Source organism: Mercenaria mercenaria, chromosome 18 (genome assembly GCF_021730395.1).
Source record: "Mercenaria mercenaria strain notata chromosome 18, MADL_Memer_1, whole genome shotgun sequence".
NCBI lineage: Eukaryota > Metazoa > Mollusca > Bivalvia > Venerida > Veneridae > Mercenaria > Mercenaria mercenaria.
In genome coordinates, this window is record NC_069378.1 from 62445444 (window position 1) to 62459404 (window position 13961).

The window sequence follows — 13961 nt, forward strand, 5'->3', positions numbered from 1 at the left end:
GAACCATCAGTAACTATACCTGTTGCAACAGATTTTTAATAGTCCAACTTGAGCTTACAGTCTCTTTTCATCAGTGGTCACATGTCATTGACAGATAGTTTGATGTCCCGACCACCACGGATAAAAATTCTTCTTTAAAATACTGCATTAGAAGTTTAACGCTTTACGCAGTCAGCAACACTGTTTTTCATGTTAACCTAATATAACGGTCACATCGCACCTTTTTTGCTCTTACAAAAGCTTGACTGAATATGCATATGTGTGCTGAGAATTTTTTTGTGGATTTGGCAAACAAACAAAGTCAGACTTCTTTAAGTGATAGTTTAGGCAATTGAAATTCAGCTAACACTGTTAAAATGACAAACTGTTATCAAGAATATATTGTTTGTTTTTGGTCTGTTGAATAATACCAGAAAACATCATGTATACTTCACGTCATTTTACAATTGAGCCATACCATGAGAAAACCAACATAATATATTTGCAAACAACATGGATCCAGACCATCCTGTGCATCTGTATAGTCTGGTCAGGATCCATGCTGTTTGTTTTCAAAGCCTATTGTAATTAGAAAAACCGTTAGCAAACAGCATGGATCCTGACCAGGCTACCCAGATGTGCAGGCTCGCCTGGATCTATGCTGGTCGCAAATGCATTATGCTGGTTTTCTCATGGTGCGGCTCATATATGTATTTTAGTATTTACAGAATTGTTTTGTACCTCCCAAACAGAATTGTTTTGTACCTCCCAGACAATGTCTACACATCAACTTTACTTACTGTGAAAATTTTGTATTTCAGGAGTATACACTAGCTTTGCTTGCTGAGAAGTTTGCAGAACATTTAGATCCTATTTATTTTGAAAGGATCCTGAACTGGGTGGAGGGAACAACACCTGGAATGTTTGATGTAAGTTGGTATTGATTAAAAAAATCCTAAGAATTTATTAATTAGTGAGAAATTTCTTGTACAAATGTCATATAAGTCAGTCTAGATAGATTTGCATTAATTCTTGTTATACGCCCGAAGGGACGTATTATGTTATGACGCTGGTGTCCATCTGTCCGTTAACAATTTCGTGTCTGCTCTGTAACTCTTGAACCCCTTGAAGGATTTCAAGGAAACTTTACACAAATGTTCACCACACCGAAGTGATGTGCAGACCGCATGTTTTGGATGTCTCACTTCAAGGTCAAGATCACACTTAGGAGTCAAAGGTCATATCAGTTTGTTTCGTGTCCGCTCTGTAACTCTTGAACCCCTTGAAGGATTTCAAAGAAACTTGACACAAATGTTCACCACACCAAGACGACGTGCAGAGCGCATGTTCCGGATGACTTGCTTCAAGGTCAAGGTCACACTTAGGGGTCAAAAGTCATATCAGTTTGTTTCGTGTCTACTCTGTAACTCTTAAACTGCTGGAAGGATTTCAAAGAAACTTGGCAGAAATGTTCACCACATTGTAACGATGTGCAGAGCGCATGTTCCGGATGACTCGCTTCAAGGTCAAGGTCACACTTAAGGGTCAAAGGTCATATATGACTTTGCTTTGTGTATATTGCTCTGCATTGCAGTGGTCTTGTTTTTATTTGGCAGATCTCTTTTTGGTACTTACAATAAGTTTTTTTTTTAATTACTTCCCTTTTATGTTACTATAAATAGCTTATTTTGAAACTTTTTTATTACTGGCCGTAGGGAAAAACCGATACCACTTTTCTGTGGTACAACATGGATGGTACCTCTAATTTTAAGGTGTATTTTTACATACCTATACCTGATAAGGATTTTTTTGTAGACTTTGATATTTTTTTTGTGGACTTAGATTTGTTTTTAGCTCACCTGTCACAAAGTGACAAGGTGAGCTTTCGTGATCGCGCAGTGTCCGTGCATGCGTCCGTAAACTTTTTGCTTGTGACCACTCTAGAGGTCACATTTTTCATGGGATCTTTATGAAAATTGGTCAGAATGTTCATCTTGATGATATCTAGGTCAAGTTTGAAACTGGGTTACGTGCGGTCAAAAACTAGGTCAGTAGGTCTAAAAATAGAAAAACCTTGTGACCACTCTAGAGGTCACATTTTTCATGGGATCTTCATGAAAGTTGGTCAGAATGTTCATCTTGATGATATCTAGGTCAAGTTTGAAAATGGGTCACGTGCCTTCAAAAACTAGGTCAGTAGGTCTAAAAATAGAAAAACCTTGTGACCTCTCTAGAGGCCATATATTTCAAAAGATCTTCATGAAAGTTAGTCAGAACGTTCACCTTGATGATATCTAGGTCAGGTTCGAAACTCGGTCACGTGCCGTCAAAAAGTAGGTCAGTAGGTCAAATAATAGAAAAACCTTGTGACCTCTCTAAAGGCCATATTTTTCATGGGATCTGTATGAAAGTTGGTCTGAATGTTCATCTTGATGATACCTAGGTCAAGTTCGAAACTGGGTCACGTGCTGTCAAAAACTAGGTCAGTAGGTCTAAAAATAGAAAAACCTTGTGACCTCTGTAGAGGCCATATATTTCATGACATCTTCATGAAAATTGGTCAGAACGTTCATCTTGATGATATCTAGGTCAAGTTCAAAAGTGGGTCATGTGCCATCAAAAACTAGGTCAGTAGGTCAAATAATAGAAAAACCTTGTGACCACTCTAGAGGCCATATTTTTCATGGGATCTGTATGAAAGTTAATCTGAATGTTCACCTTGATGATATCTAGAACAAGTTTGAAAGTGGGTCACGTGCCATCAAAAACTAGGTCAGTAGGTCAGATAATAGAAAAACCTTGTGACCTCTCTAAAGGCCATATTTTTCATTGGATCTGTATGAAAATTGGTCTGAATGTTCATCTTGATGATATCTAGGTCAAGTTCGAAACAGGGTCATGTGCGGTCAAAAACTAGGTCAGTAGGTCTAAAAATAGAAAAACCTTGTGACCTCTCTAGTGGCCATACTTATGAATGGATCTCCATAAAAATTGGTCAGAATGTTCACCTTGATGTTATCTAGTTCATGTTTGAAACTGGGTCACGTGCCATAAAAAACTAGGTCAGTAGGTCAAATAATAAAAAACCTTGTGACCTCTCTAGAGGCCATACTTTTCATGGGATCTGTATGAAAGTTGGTCTGAATGTTCATCTTGATGATATCTAGCAAGTCAAGTTTGAAACTGAATCAACTGCGGTCAAAAACTAGGTCAGTAGGTCTAAAATTATTAAAATCTTTTGACCTCTCTAGAGGCCATATTTTTCAATGGATCTTCATGAAAATTGATCTGAATGTTCACCTTGATGATATCTAGGTCAGTTTCGAAACTTGGTCATGTGCGGTCAAAAACTAGGCCAGTAGGTATAAAAATAGAAAAACCTTGTGACCTCTTTAGAGGCCATATTTTTCATGAGATCTTCATGAAAATTAGTGAGAATGTTCACCTTGATGATATCTAGGTAAAGTTCAAAACAGGGTCACGTACCTTCGAAAAGTAGGTCAATAGGTGAAATAATAGAAAAACCTAGAGACCATATTTTTCAATGGATCTTCATGAAAATTGGTCAGAATTTTTATCTTGATAATATCTAGGTCAAGTTCAAAACTGGGTCACATGAGCTCAAAAACTAGGTCACTATGTCAAATAATAGAAAAAACGATGTCATACTCAAAACTGGGTCATGTGGGAAGAGGTGAGCGATTCAGGACCATCATGGTCCTCTTGTTTGAAGTTTTCCTTTTGTTGTTCCAGTCCTTTGGGACTACAACAGTCAAGTTCCTAAAATTTTGCTCCAATCCTATGATGTAAGCCTTCGGGCGTATATTGCCCCGCTTGGCGGCGCTCTTGTTCATTTTGTAAAGTCCATCATTCCATGTAAGCTTTGTTTAATAGATGTTAACTTTGCATTAATTGAATCAGTTAAATGTTCCGATGGCACTTAATGCTAAATGCCTTTTAGATATGTCCCAATGCTTGTGAAACATGTCCTAATGCCTATGAAATATGTCCTAATGCCTACGAAATATGCCCCAATGCCTACGAAATATGTCCCAATGCCTATGAAATATGTCCCAATGCCTACGAAATATGTCCCAATGCCTATGAAATATGTCCTAATGCCTATGAAATATGTCTCAATGCCTACAAAATATGTCCCAATGCCTATGAAATAAGTCCTAATGCCTATGAAATATGTCCCAATGCCTATGAAATATGCCCTAATGCCTATGAAATATGCCCTAATGCTTATGAAATATGCCGTAATGCCTATGAAATATGCCGTAATGCTTATGAAATATGTCCTAATGCCTATGAAATATGTCCTAATGCCTATGAAATAAGTCCCATTGCCTATGAAATATGTCCTTATGCCTATGAAATATGCCGTAATGCTTATGAAATATGTCCCAATGCCTATTAAATATGTCCCAATGCCTATGAAATATGCCGTAATGCTTATGAAATATGTTCCAGTGACTATGAAATATGTCCCAATGCCTATGAAATATGCTGTAATGCTTATGAAATATGTTCCAGTGCCTATGAAATACGTCCCAATGCCTATGAAATATGCCGAAATGTTTATGAAATATGTCCCAGTGCCTTTGAAATATGTCCCAATGCCTATGAAATATGCTGTAATGCTTATGAAATGTGTTCCAATGCCTATGAAATATGTCCCAATGCCAATGAAATAGGTCCTTATGCATATGAAATATGTCCCAATACTTGTGAACTATGTCCTAATGCCTATGAAATATTTCCCAATGCCTGTGAAATATGTCCTAATGTCTGAAATATGTCCTAGAGCCTATGAAATATGTCCTAAGGCCTATGAAATGTGTCCTAAGGCTTATGAAATATGTCCTAATGCCTATGAAATATGCCCTAATGCCTGTGAAATATGTCTTAATTCCTATCAGATATGTCCCAACGCCTATGAAATAAGATCTGATGCCTGTCAGATTTGTCCTTATGCCTGTTAAATATGTCCTATTGCATATTTAATGTATACTTATGCCTGTTAAATGTTACCTATTGCCTATTGAATATGTCTTAATGCCTTCCAGATATTTCCTAATGCGTATTAAATATGTCCTTATGCCTATTATACATGGCCTATTGCCTATTGAATATATCCTATTGCCTATTAGATATGTCCAGTAGCCAATTAAGTATGTCCTTATGTCTATTAAATATGGCAGAATTGTCCACAAGTCCTATTATTAAAGTTCACCCTGACAGTACATCTTTGTTTGTTTTTTTTTTCAGAGGGAGGAGGAAGACATGTGGCAGGACAGCTCGATATCTCGGAAGGAACATTCTTTCTTGTCGGAGGGAAAATCTGGTGAGAGCAGTTAAAACATTAGATTTGTTCTTTGTGATATGTTTACACTTAAGACTTGGTGTTAATATTTAAAGAGGAGTACTGTAAAATCAGATAATTTCACAAAGATAAAAGCGAACTATTTTCAAAATTAGAGTTATTTTGCGTGGTTTAATATCTGAGTTATAAATGCAAGGCCAACTTGTGAAGGAGATAGGACTATTCATAACAGTAACGGCATTTTCACAAGTTTTTGTTGTTCATGTCAATACTGAAAACAAATCCCTCGCAGAACTTTCTGATATTACAGTGTTGTTAGAAAGATAGAACTATATGTACAGCAAAATGTTTTCTATATTCATGTTGAGAGGTTTCATTTTAGCTAAATTTTTAGGTCTTATATTATGTCTTTCAATGGTAGTTATAAAGTTCTATGAGAAAAAAGAGGCTATATTTTAGACATGAAAAAAATTGAGTTTATGTTAAATTGATTAAAATCTGGAAAGTAGATCCCTCGGAAGCACCGAGAACAAGGCAGAAAATGAAAATTGCAGACTCGGTTTGATTGAGTCTGTTCATGAGCAGTAATGGAAAATGCAACACTGCCCACGCCCCCTAGCACCGGCTTAAGCATTGTTCTTGTTCTATTAAATTTGTGAAAAAAAGTAAAATTAAAATTAAGTTTTCATCACTACAAAATAAAATGTTTGAAACTATATAGAATGCAAACTCATGTGAAGGTGTATTGAAAATGACTTTCATATTTTGCAATGTTGTTTGATTTGACATCAAGAATAAGCTATACCTGACTTTCAGTGATAGATATGTATGACACAAGTGGTCGTAACACAATGTACGCTGACATTCCCACAACGCCTGGCTCATACAGTGATAATGATGAGCTGATATTTTCTCGTGGAGTAAGTATGCATGATGCAAAAAGTGTTGGAATAAAGTCGGAAAAAAGTCGCTTTAATGCTCGTATGGATCTACTTGATAGGGCAGGGGCGTCTGTTTACCCAGGTGAAAGGGTAGAACAGCCAACACCATTGTCCGATTTAATGGGGGATGATGTTGGTAATGATGTTTTCTTAATGGATGACCATCAGAGTCCATTTATGCAAGACCCATTGTTGAACTTCGATCAGGAACCGCTAATGAGTTTAGACCAGGAACCACTTATGAGTTTAGACCAGGAACCAGTTTTGAGTTTAGACCAGGAGCTGCTTTCGAGGGAGAAGAGCAATGTAAGCGGAGGTACCGTCAAAGGTAGCCCAATATCTCTGGAGAATTTACTTCTCAAAGAGCGTACACTGACGGATTTGTCACAGGTTGGTCCGCTACCTAACTTCATGCCGAGGGACAACACGGGCAGAAATTTCGATGAGATTTCTACAGACAGCGCTTTTGAGAGCGCAATATCTGTGAGCGAGTATGACACATCACACTTCTCAGAAAAATGGACGATGTCACATGCAGACCAGCAGAGTTCTAAACATAGTCAAATTTCCGACGAAAATAACATGTTTGACGTGGAACAAGTCTCGATCTTGGAATATGAAGGTGATGACGCTGAGTCTGGCATTGAGGTTAACAGCATGAAACAGCATGAGATTGATCATAGCATGAAAAATGCGTTAGCTTTTAACATGGAAAAAATTTATATTAACGAAAATGCGGGCTTTGAGGGATTTGAAAAAAGTAACAGCATGTCGAGCAGTGCTAGCGAAGAGATTGAGAGTGGGAAAATAAGCGTAATTATTACGCCGAGAGGCACGACCATTGGAAAAGAAGCACTCGCTAGTGAGTTTATATGTTGAGTGATAGTCTGAGATATAACCAGGGATGGTTTTTTTTTCCGGTGGTCGGTTTTTAATAACAAGCTGTTTAATCTGGTGTTTGCTGATGTAACAGTTCTCTAACATTTTTATCTTTAGTTCAGTTTTATGGGATCTGCGTGGGTTAAAGCTGTAACTGTCTAACATACAACTAACATACAAGATACAAATTTTTATGAATTTTATGAATTTTTTGTCTTAGATAGTAAGTTGAGATAGGAAGATTGGATGTTTTATTTCATTTGTTTTGTCTTGTAGGTGTTTTATCCTGTGCCTAACCTTTTCCCTGCTGAATTTCTAAAATGGACTGGTCTTTGTTTTAATTTTGGCAGTACCATTTATTATTTGAAGGGGTGCTCACTGAAACTTTACTGACTGAATAGCGAACAGTGAAGACCATGATTGGCGTGCACAGTATGCGCAGGCTGAGATCTTGGTCTGCATCGGTCACAGAGGCAAGATCACTTGCCGCCAGCAGGCTATAGATTAATGACACTAACCTAGATTTGTCTGATAACTAACATTTTCAGTTATGTTATTCCGTTTCCCAAATGTTTTTTCCTTACTCAGATAAAGGAAACTAACAGATTCAAAGTATGACACTATAATAGGAATCTGATAAAATGACAGTTATGTTTTATCTTATCTTATCCTATTTATTGTTTAAGAGTAAATATAATCTTCCAGTTAAATTAAAATTTGTCAATTCAATAATATGTATTTTAAAGTCATAAATTTACATTTTATAATTTCATAACTACTATTTCTGACTTCGAGGTACCTTTGATCATTCTATTTTAAATTGAACAACATACTATTAATTGTTAGGTGTTGTTACCATGTCTTCCTTTGGTTCTGTTCTAATATAATCAATTTGTGAGAATTTTTTTCAGAAGCTGTTGGTATATTATTTTGCATTATACAATAATTTATGATATTTAGCTGATTGAGGGATTCGGTATTTATGTTTTCCTCCATAGATCACATAATACTGCAAAGCTAAGGCGTCAGTAACTGTTGTATTATATGAAATGTCATTAAGGATAAAATATGACTTCTCATTGACCAGTTTGATGGGTCCTTTTAGCAAAATCGTAATTTTAAGCACTTCAGTACATCATAATTCTATGCACAGATAGATCTTCAGTACTGAGGTACATCATAATTCTATGCACAGACCTTCAGTCAGGGCTTTTTCAGGAGGTTTTTGGAAAAGGGCCCCTGGTCATATTGGGAATTTTTAACGCGGTAAATTGTCAAATTTGGGAAAATATACTGACAAAATTAAGTGAGTTTTTAATTAATAATATTAGTTTTAAATCTTCAGTTTAAAATTTCACTGGTAGACAGATATATATCCCCTTGTGAAATTGGGAATTTTTTTCAGGTTTGTTTTCCAATATTGCCTAAAAATACAGTAATTCTTAATTTGTCATGTTAAAATATTTGTTTTCACCAAAGTTATAACTGAAATTATCCAAACTGTAGAATGGCAAAGTGGGTGTATTTTCGAGTGCAAAAACTGGGTCCCGAAAATATATGACAATTGATTTTAATGGTGTAAGAACTACCTGTCAACATGTTTTGGGTACTTTATTCAATTAACATTTGTGTTTTTATGCATTTTGAGAGGTTTTTGCATACAAATCGTACATTTCTTCAGCAAAATCATGTAATTATTTTTTGCCGAGGTTGCAGACGGTCATGTTACTAAAAATAGAAACGAGTTGGTTTTTCCAACATTTTGTTTGATTTCCTTGGCAAACAAAACTAAATGTGCAAAAATTATCTTTGAAAAACAGAAAGTAACAGATTTCAGTTGGAAATTTTTTTATTGGATTGGGAATTTTTTGCTCCAGATTGGGAAAAATAGAGCATATTTGGCATTGGGAATATTCGGCCCCGTGAGATAGAGTGAAAAAGCCCTGTCAGTACTGAGGTACATCATAATTCCATGCACAGACTTTCAGTACTGAGGTACATCATAATTCTGTGCACAGGTCTTCAGTACTGAGATACATTATAATTATATGCACAGACCTTCAGTACAAAGGTACCTCATAATTTCATACAGATTTTCAAAGCCCAGCAGAGGTGTAGACTTTCCAATATTTTTCACTTGTCCACTATACATAAAAGTCCACTTGCTCGCAGTCAAAATTCACTTGTCTGGATTTTCAGCATTAAAGCCTGCATTAAACTGCCAATTATTCTTTATTTTGGGCGAGCATTTTTATGATCTACAGGTAGAAGCAAAAGCAAACATAATACAGTTTGTGAAAAAAAGGTATCAGCATTTTTGCCTATATACAAGGCTGAAGTCGCTTCAGTGAGGCTCAGGGAGCCTTTACCAGATCAAGTATACATAACAAAAATGCCATGGCGAAACATTGTCCGTTGCAAGCCAGATCAGCTCTTAAAATGCAAAATAATCTGACTTGTTATGAATCATACTTGCAATCTCTCTGTGCTTTTGATTCTTGTATTTACCCAACTATTGACTACAGTTTTTGTCAGTGGACAAATTTTTCCAAAGGTTTTTGAGAGAACAGTACTGTTAACGTTTCAGTTAATTACCATGTGCAAAACATGCGAGACCGAGACTAAGAGCCAATCAGAATGCAAAAAATATGCTAAATTTAGATGCAAGTGTATGTTTTTTTCCAAAATGCAGCAATCAAAAGGCCCTTACTGGGTAAAACATGGATTTCATACAAAAGATTTTTTTTTCACCGTAATAAATTTCAAGCAACAGTATTACTCTATTATTTTTAACGCAATTTATACTTGAAAATACATGCTTCTTCGCGGACAGATGGAATGAAAAAATGCATTATAAATTTTGTCCAGCAACAAAAAGTCCCGAGTTAAGGGACATTAGTCGGATATATAGGAATTCCACACCCCTGATTGGGATTCCTCATAATTCTATGCACAGATCTTCATTACTGAGTTACATCTTAATTTTATGCACAGATCTTTGCGATACATCATAGTTTATGCACAAATCTTCAGGACTGAAGTACATCATAATTTTTTGCATACAGACCTGCAGTACTGAGACACCACATAATTTTATGTATGGATCTTCAGTACTGGGGTACATCTGTGCAATATCACATGTTACTTCTCACTATGTCAGGAAAATCCGGGTAGTTAGAATTCATTTGTTTATATGTCACATGATAATTTGATTTTGTGTAGAGAGTTATAATCTTTGAATAGATTTTGTATTATGAAACTAGAATGTTCACTTTGTTATCTAAAAGAAGTTCAAAATTATTTTGCAGTAATTTAACTTCAAGATACTGTGAAATCATTTTATTTTATGGGCATAAAATTTCGTGGTTCAAACCAAAACGGGTACATCAGAGTGATATAAATTTGAGCATTTCAACCTTTGAAGGTAAAATTAAATTAGAATTGTATGTCTTCATTGCGACTCATTTTTATGGATTAATGCAACCACGAAATCCACAAATATTATTCCCCCATGAATATTATAGATTTCACAGTAAGTAAGTTACCAGCATGCAGGTTTGCTTGCTTGATTTTTTTTTTTTTTATAGTTTTATTAATTATTTTCTTTTGTATAGGTTATTTTTATACTTATGCCTTCTTTTAGGCAACCCTGTTAGTGTTGTAGCCTGCCTGCTTAGCTCTATAGGGAGAGCGCCAGTCTACCGATCACAAGGTCGCGAGTTTGAACCCCGGGTGAGGGGTATGTTCTCTGTGACAATATGATAAAAGACATTGTGTCTGAAATCATTCTTCCTCCACCTCTAATTCATGTGGGGAAGTTGGTAGTTACTTGCGGAGAACAGGTTTGTACTAGTACAGAATTCAGGAATACTGGTAAGGTTAAGTGCCCGCCGTCACATGACTGAAATACTGTCGAAAAACAGAGTTAAACCCAAAACAAATAACCAAAAAACCAACTGTTGGTGTTGTTATTTATGGCTGTGTTTGTTTTATAGGTAAGAAGGATGGTCCTCTTACTCCAAGGTCAAGGGGCACAGCGTAAGTATTATAATAATCTGTCTTCGAAAATATCTTACATCTAAACAGATACACTAAGGGAAACTAATCTTATTAAAGTAGAAAGATGACTGCGATAATAAAAATTAATATCAGTTTTAAGAAATACAATGTGATTCAAAAAGGGACAGGTATATTTTGGCTTACACAGGATATACTTGTATTCTGTCTGAATTTGTTTTCTTTTGTTTTGTATAGGAAGCAAGTAGCATTGATGAAATTGGAAGTTATATTTTCAATTTAGGAGTCTGTTTGTACCATTATCAATCTAGCTGGTGCCTCTGTGACCGAGTGGTTAAGGTCCCTGGCTTAGAATCATTTGCCATCCAATGCTGTAGGTTTGTAACCTTGCGGAGGATGTAACACCAGCTATCCAGCTTACTTATGGAAGACTGGTGGTTCTAACCAGGCACCTACACATGCCAGAAATAATGCCTGAGGGGACACTTTGGTTTGTTTTTCCATCATCAAGAGTAGGAGTGTCACCATATGACCTATGATCGTGTTAGTGTGATGTAAAACTAAATATTTATAAATATCTAACAGTCTTATTGACTGATATTTATAGCTCGACATTCAGGAAGAGGATGAAGGAGACAGATGGATTCTCCACAATATCAGACCGCAGCTCTTCCAGTAGAAAATCAAGGAGAAGTGGAAGGTAAATTGAAATATATTCACTGTGTAATCTGATATTTTAGTGAGGTTGAAAGTTTGTCCCAAATCTTTCCAGGGGACAATTTCCGTGGATTTCCCAGTTTTGTCAATCCATGAAATTTAATCCCAACAAACAAATGAACCATTCATGAAATTCTCAAAATTACAAATTTGTATCCAGATAAAACGGCTATTTTTCCTAGAATAACAAAATTTTCTGCAGAATAAATTGCATTTTTGTCTAAAGTTTTTGTTATTCTAGCTTCTTAGCTTTTTACACCTTTTTTTCCACCACTAGTTGTGGTTTGTTATTTGATAAAGTGATCAAATTAGTCTAAATTAAAGTCCACTTTCAGTGATGCAAAAATCCTAAAATGGCATAAAATGTAGGTTTGGCATTAAATTTTTCAGCGGGAGACCTTTGAATTATTGATACATCATGTAGAATATGAACTTCAGTAGCATCAAAAAAACAGTTAGATAAGTCAGTATAAGGGATATTTGATCTCCGCCATGCCATCTGAAGAGGAGTTCTATAACCTAGAAAATTAGGTATTCAGGGAACGCAAATTTGTAAATCTATTACAGTATTTTCTCACCAATATGATAAGTCAGATCGTTGACTTCAATTGTAAAATCAAAGGGCCTCCGTGGCCAAGTGGTTAAGGTCGCTGACTTCAAATCACTTGCCCCTCATTGATGTGGGTTTGAGCCTCACTCGGGGCGTTGAATTCTTCATGTGAGGAAGCCATCCAGCTGGCTTACGGAAAGTCGGTGGCTCTACCCAAGTGCCCGCTCATGATAAAATAATGCACAGAGAGGCACCTTGGGTCTTGCTCCGCCATTAAAGCTGGAAAGTCGCCATATGACCTAAAATTGTGTCAGTGCGACGTTAAATCCAACAGAATAAATACATGTAAATCAGCCTTAAAATCAGTGATTGCCAGACTAATTTTTATAGTAAACAGGTTTTGAAAAACAAAAATTTCCAGCAGGAAAAAATCAGTTAAAAATCTGACTTTACTCAAAAATGCAGATATCGGCCCAATTCTAATTTTGTAAGCCAAGAAAAGCAACTTAAGGTTGATTACATTTCAGCCCATCAAATTATAGTTTAGATCCTGAAGATGATGTGTTCTTTCAACCAAACATGGCTGTCAATATCCGGTATCTTGTGCAGAATGTTGTATTTGTGTTTCAGATATTTGTACAGCCAATCAAAAACTTAAAATCAGCTGTTGTATAAATTGTTCATAGTTGTTATGAAATACTGTTACTTTATGGAAGTATTAATTTTTTTTAAGTCAACAGGAAAATTCATATTGTTACTGTTTTTGGAGTATTACCTTTTAAAGTGAGCAGGAAATATTGTTACTGTATCAGAGTATTACTTTCTAAATGAACAAGAATTATTGTTACTCACAGTATCGGAGTTTTGCCTTTTTAAGTGAGCAGGAAATATTGTTACTGTATCGGAGTTTTACCTTTTTAAGTGAGCAGGAAATATTGTTACTGTATCGGAGTTTTACCTTTTTAAGTGAGCAGGAAATATTGTTACTGTATCGGAGTTTTACCTTTCAAAATTTGCAGGAAATATTGTTACTGTATCGGAGTTTTACCTTTCAAAATTTGCAGGAAATACTGTTACTATATCAGAGTTTTACCTTTTAAAGTGAGCAGGAAATACTGTTACAGTATCAGAGTTTTACCTTTTAAAGTGACCAGGAAATATTGTTACTGTATTGGAGTTTTACCTTTTAAAGTGACCGGGAAATATTGTCACTGTATTGGAGTTTTACCTTTTAAAGTGAGCAGAAAATACATTTTAAATGCTACAATTGTTCTTTTATGCAAGTAGAGTCACAGGAAAGAAGTCAGTTATTTTTCTATATGATTTTAATGTAAAAGAAATATTGTTCTTTGTGATATTTAAATGCAGAACACCCACAAGTGGAAACAGAAAGAATTCTGCAAAGGTTGACGCTATGAAACTTAGGTAATCTATGTGTTGTCTTTAAGAAAAGGTCACATTAACTTAAGATTATCTTTATAATTAATCTTTTACTTGATTTTGAAGTCATAATTGCATTATTTTTTCCAGCTTACTGATTTCCTTCCTG

The 13961-nt window shown here is 35.6% G+C and overlaps 1 protein-coding gene across 11 annotated transcripts in view; it reads left to right on the forward strand.

Moving 5' to 3' along the window:
• The window catches only part of LOC123538280 (uncharacterized), a 196310-nt gene that overhangs the window by 121534 nt on the left and 60815 nt on the right, over nt 1–13961 (forward strand). For 10 of the 11 annotated variants that reach the window (XM_053530386.1, XM_053530383.1, XM_053530378.1 and 7 more), the window contains 5 exons: nt 801–908; nt 5254–5329; nt 6125–6871; nt 11124–11166; nt 11753–11845. In XM_053530386.1, coding sequence (XP_053386361.1) covers nt 801–908; nt 5254–5329; nt 6125–6871; nt 11124–11166; nt 11753–11845 — 1067 coding nt within the window. The remainder of the gene's footprint in view (nt 1–800; nt 909–5253; nt 5330–6124; nt 6872–11123; nt 11167–11752; nt 11846–13961) is intronic. The other variant, XM_053530388.1, reaches the window with a different exon arrangement.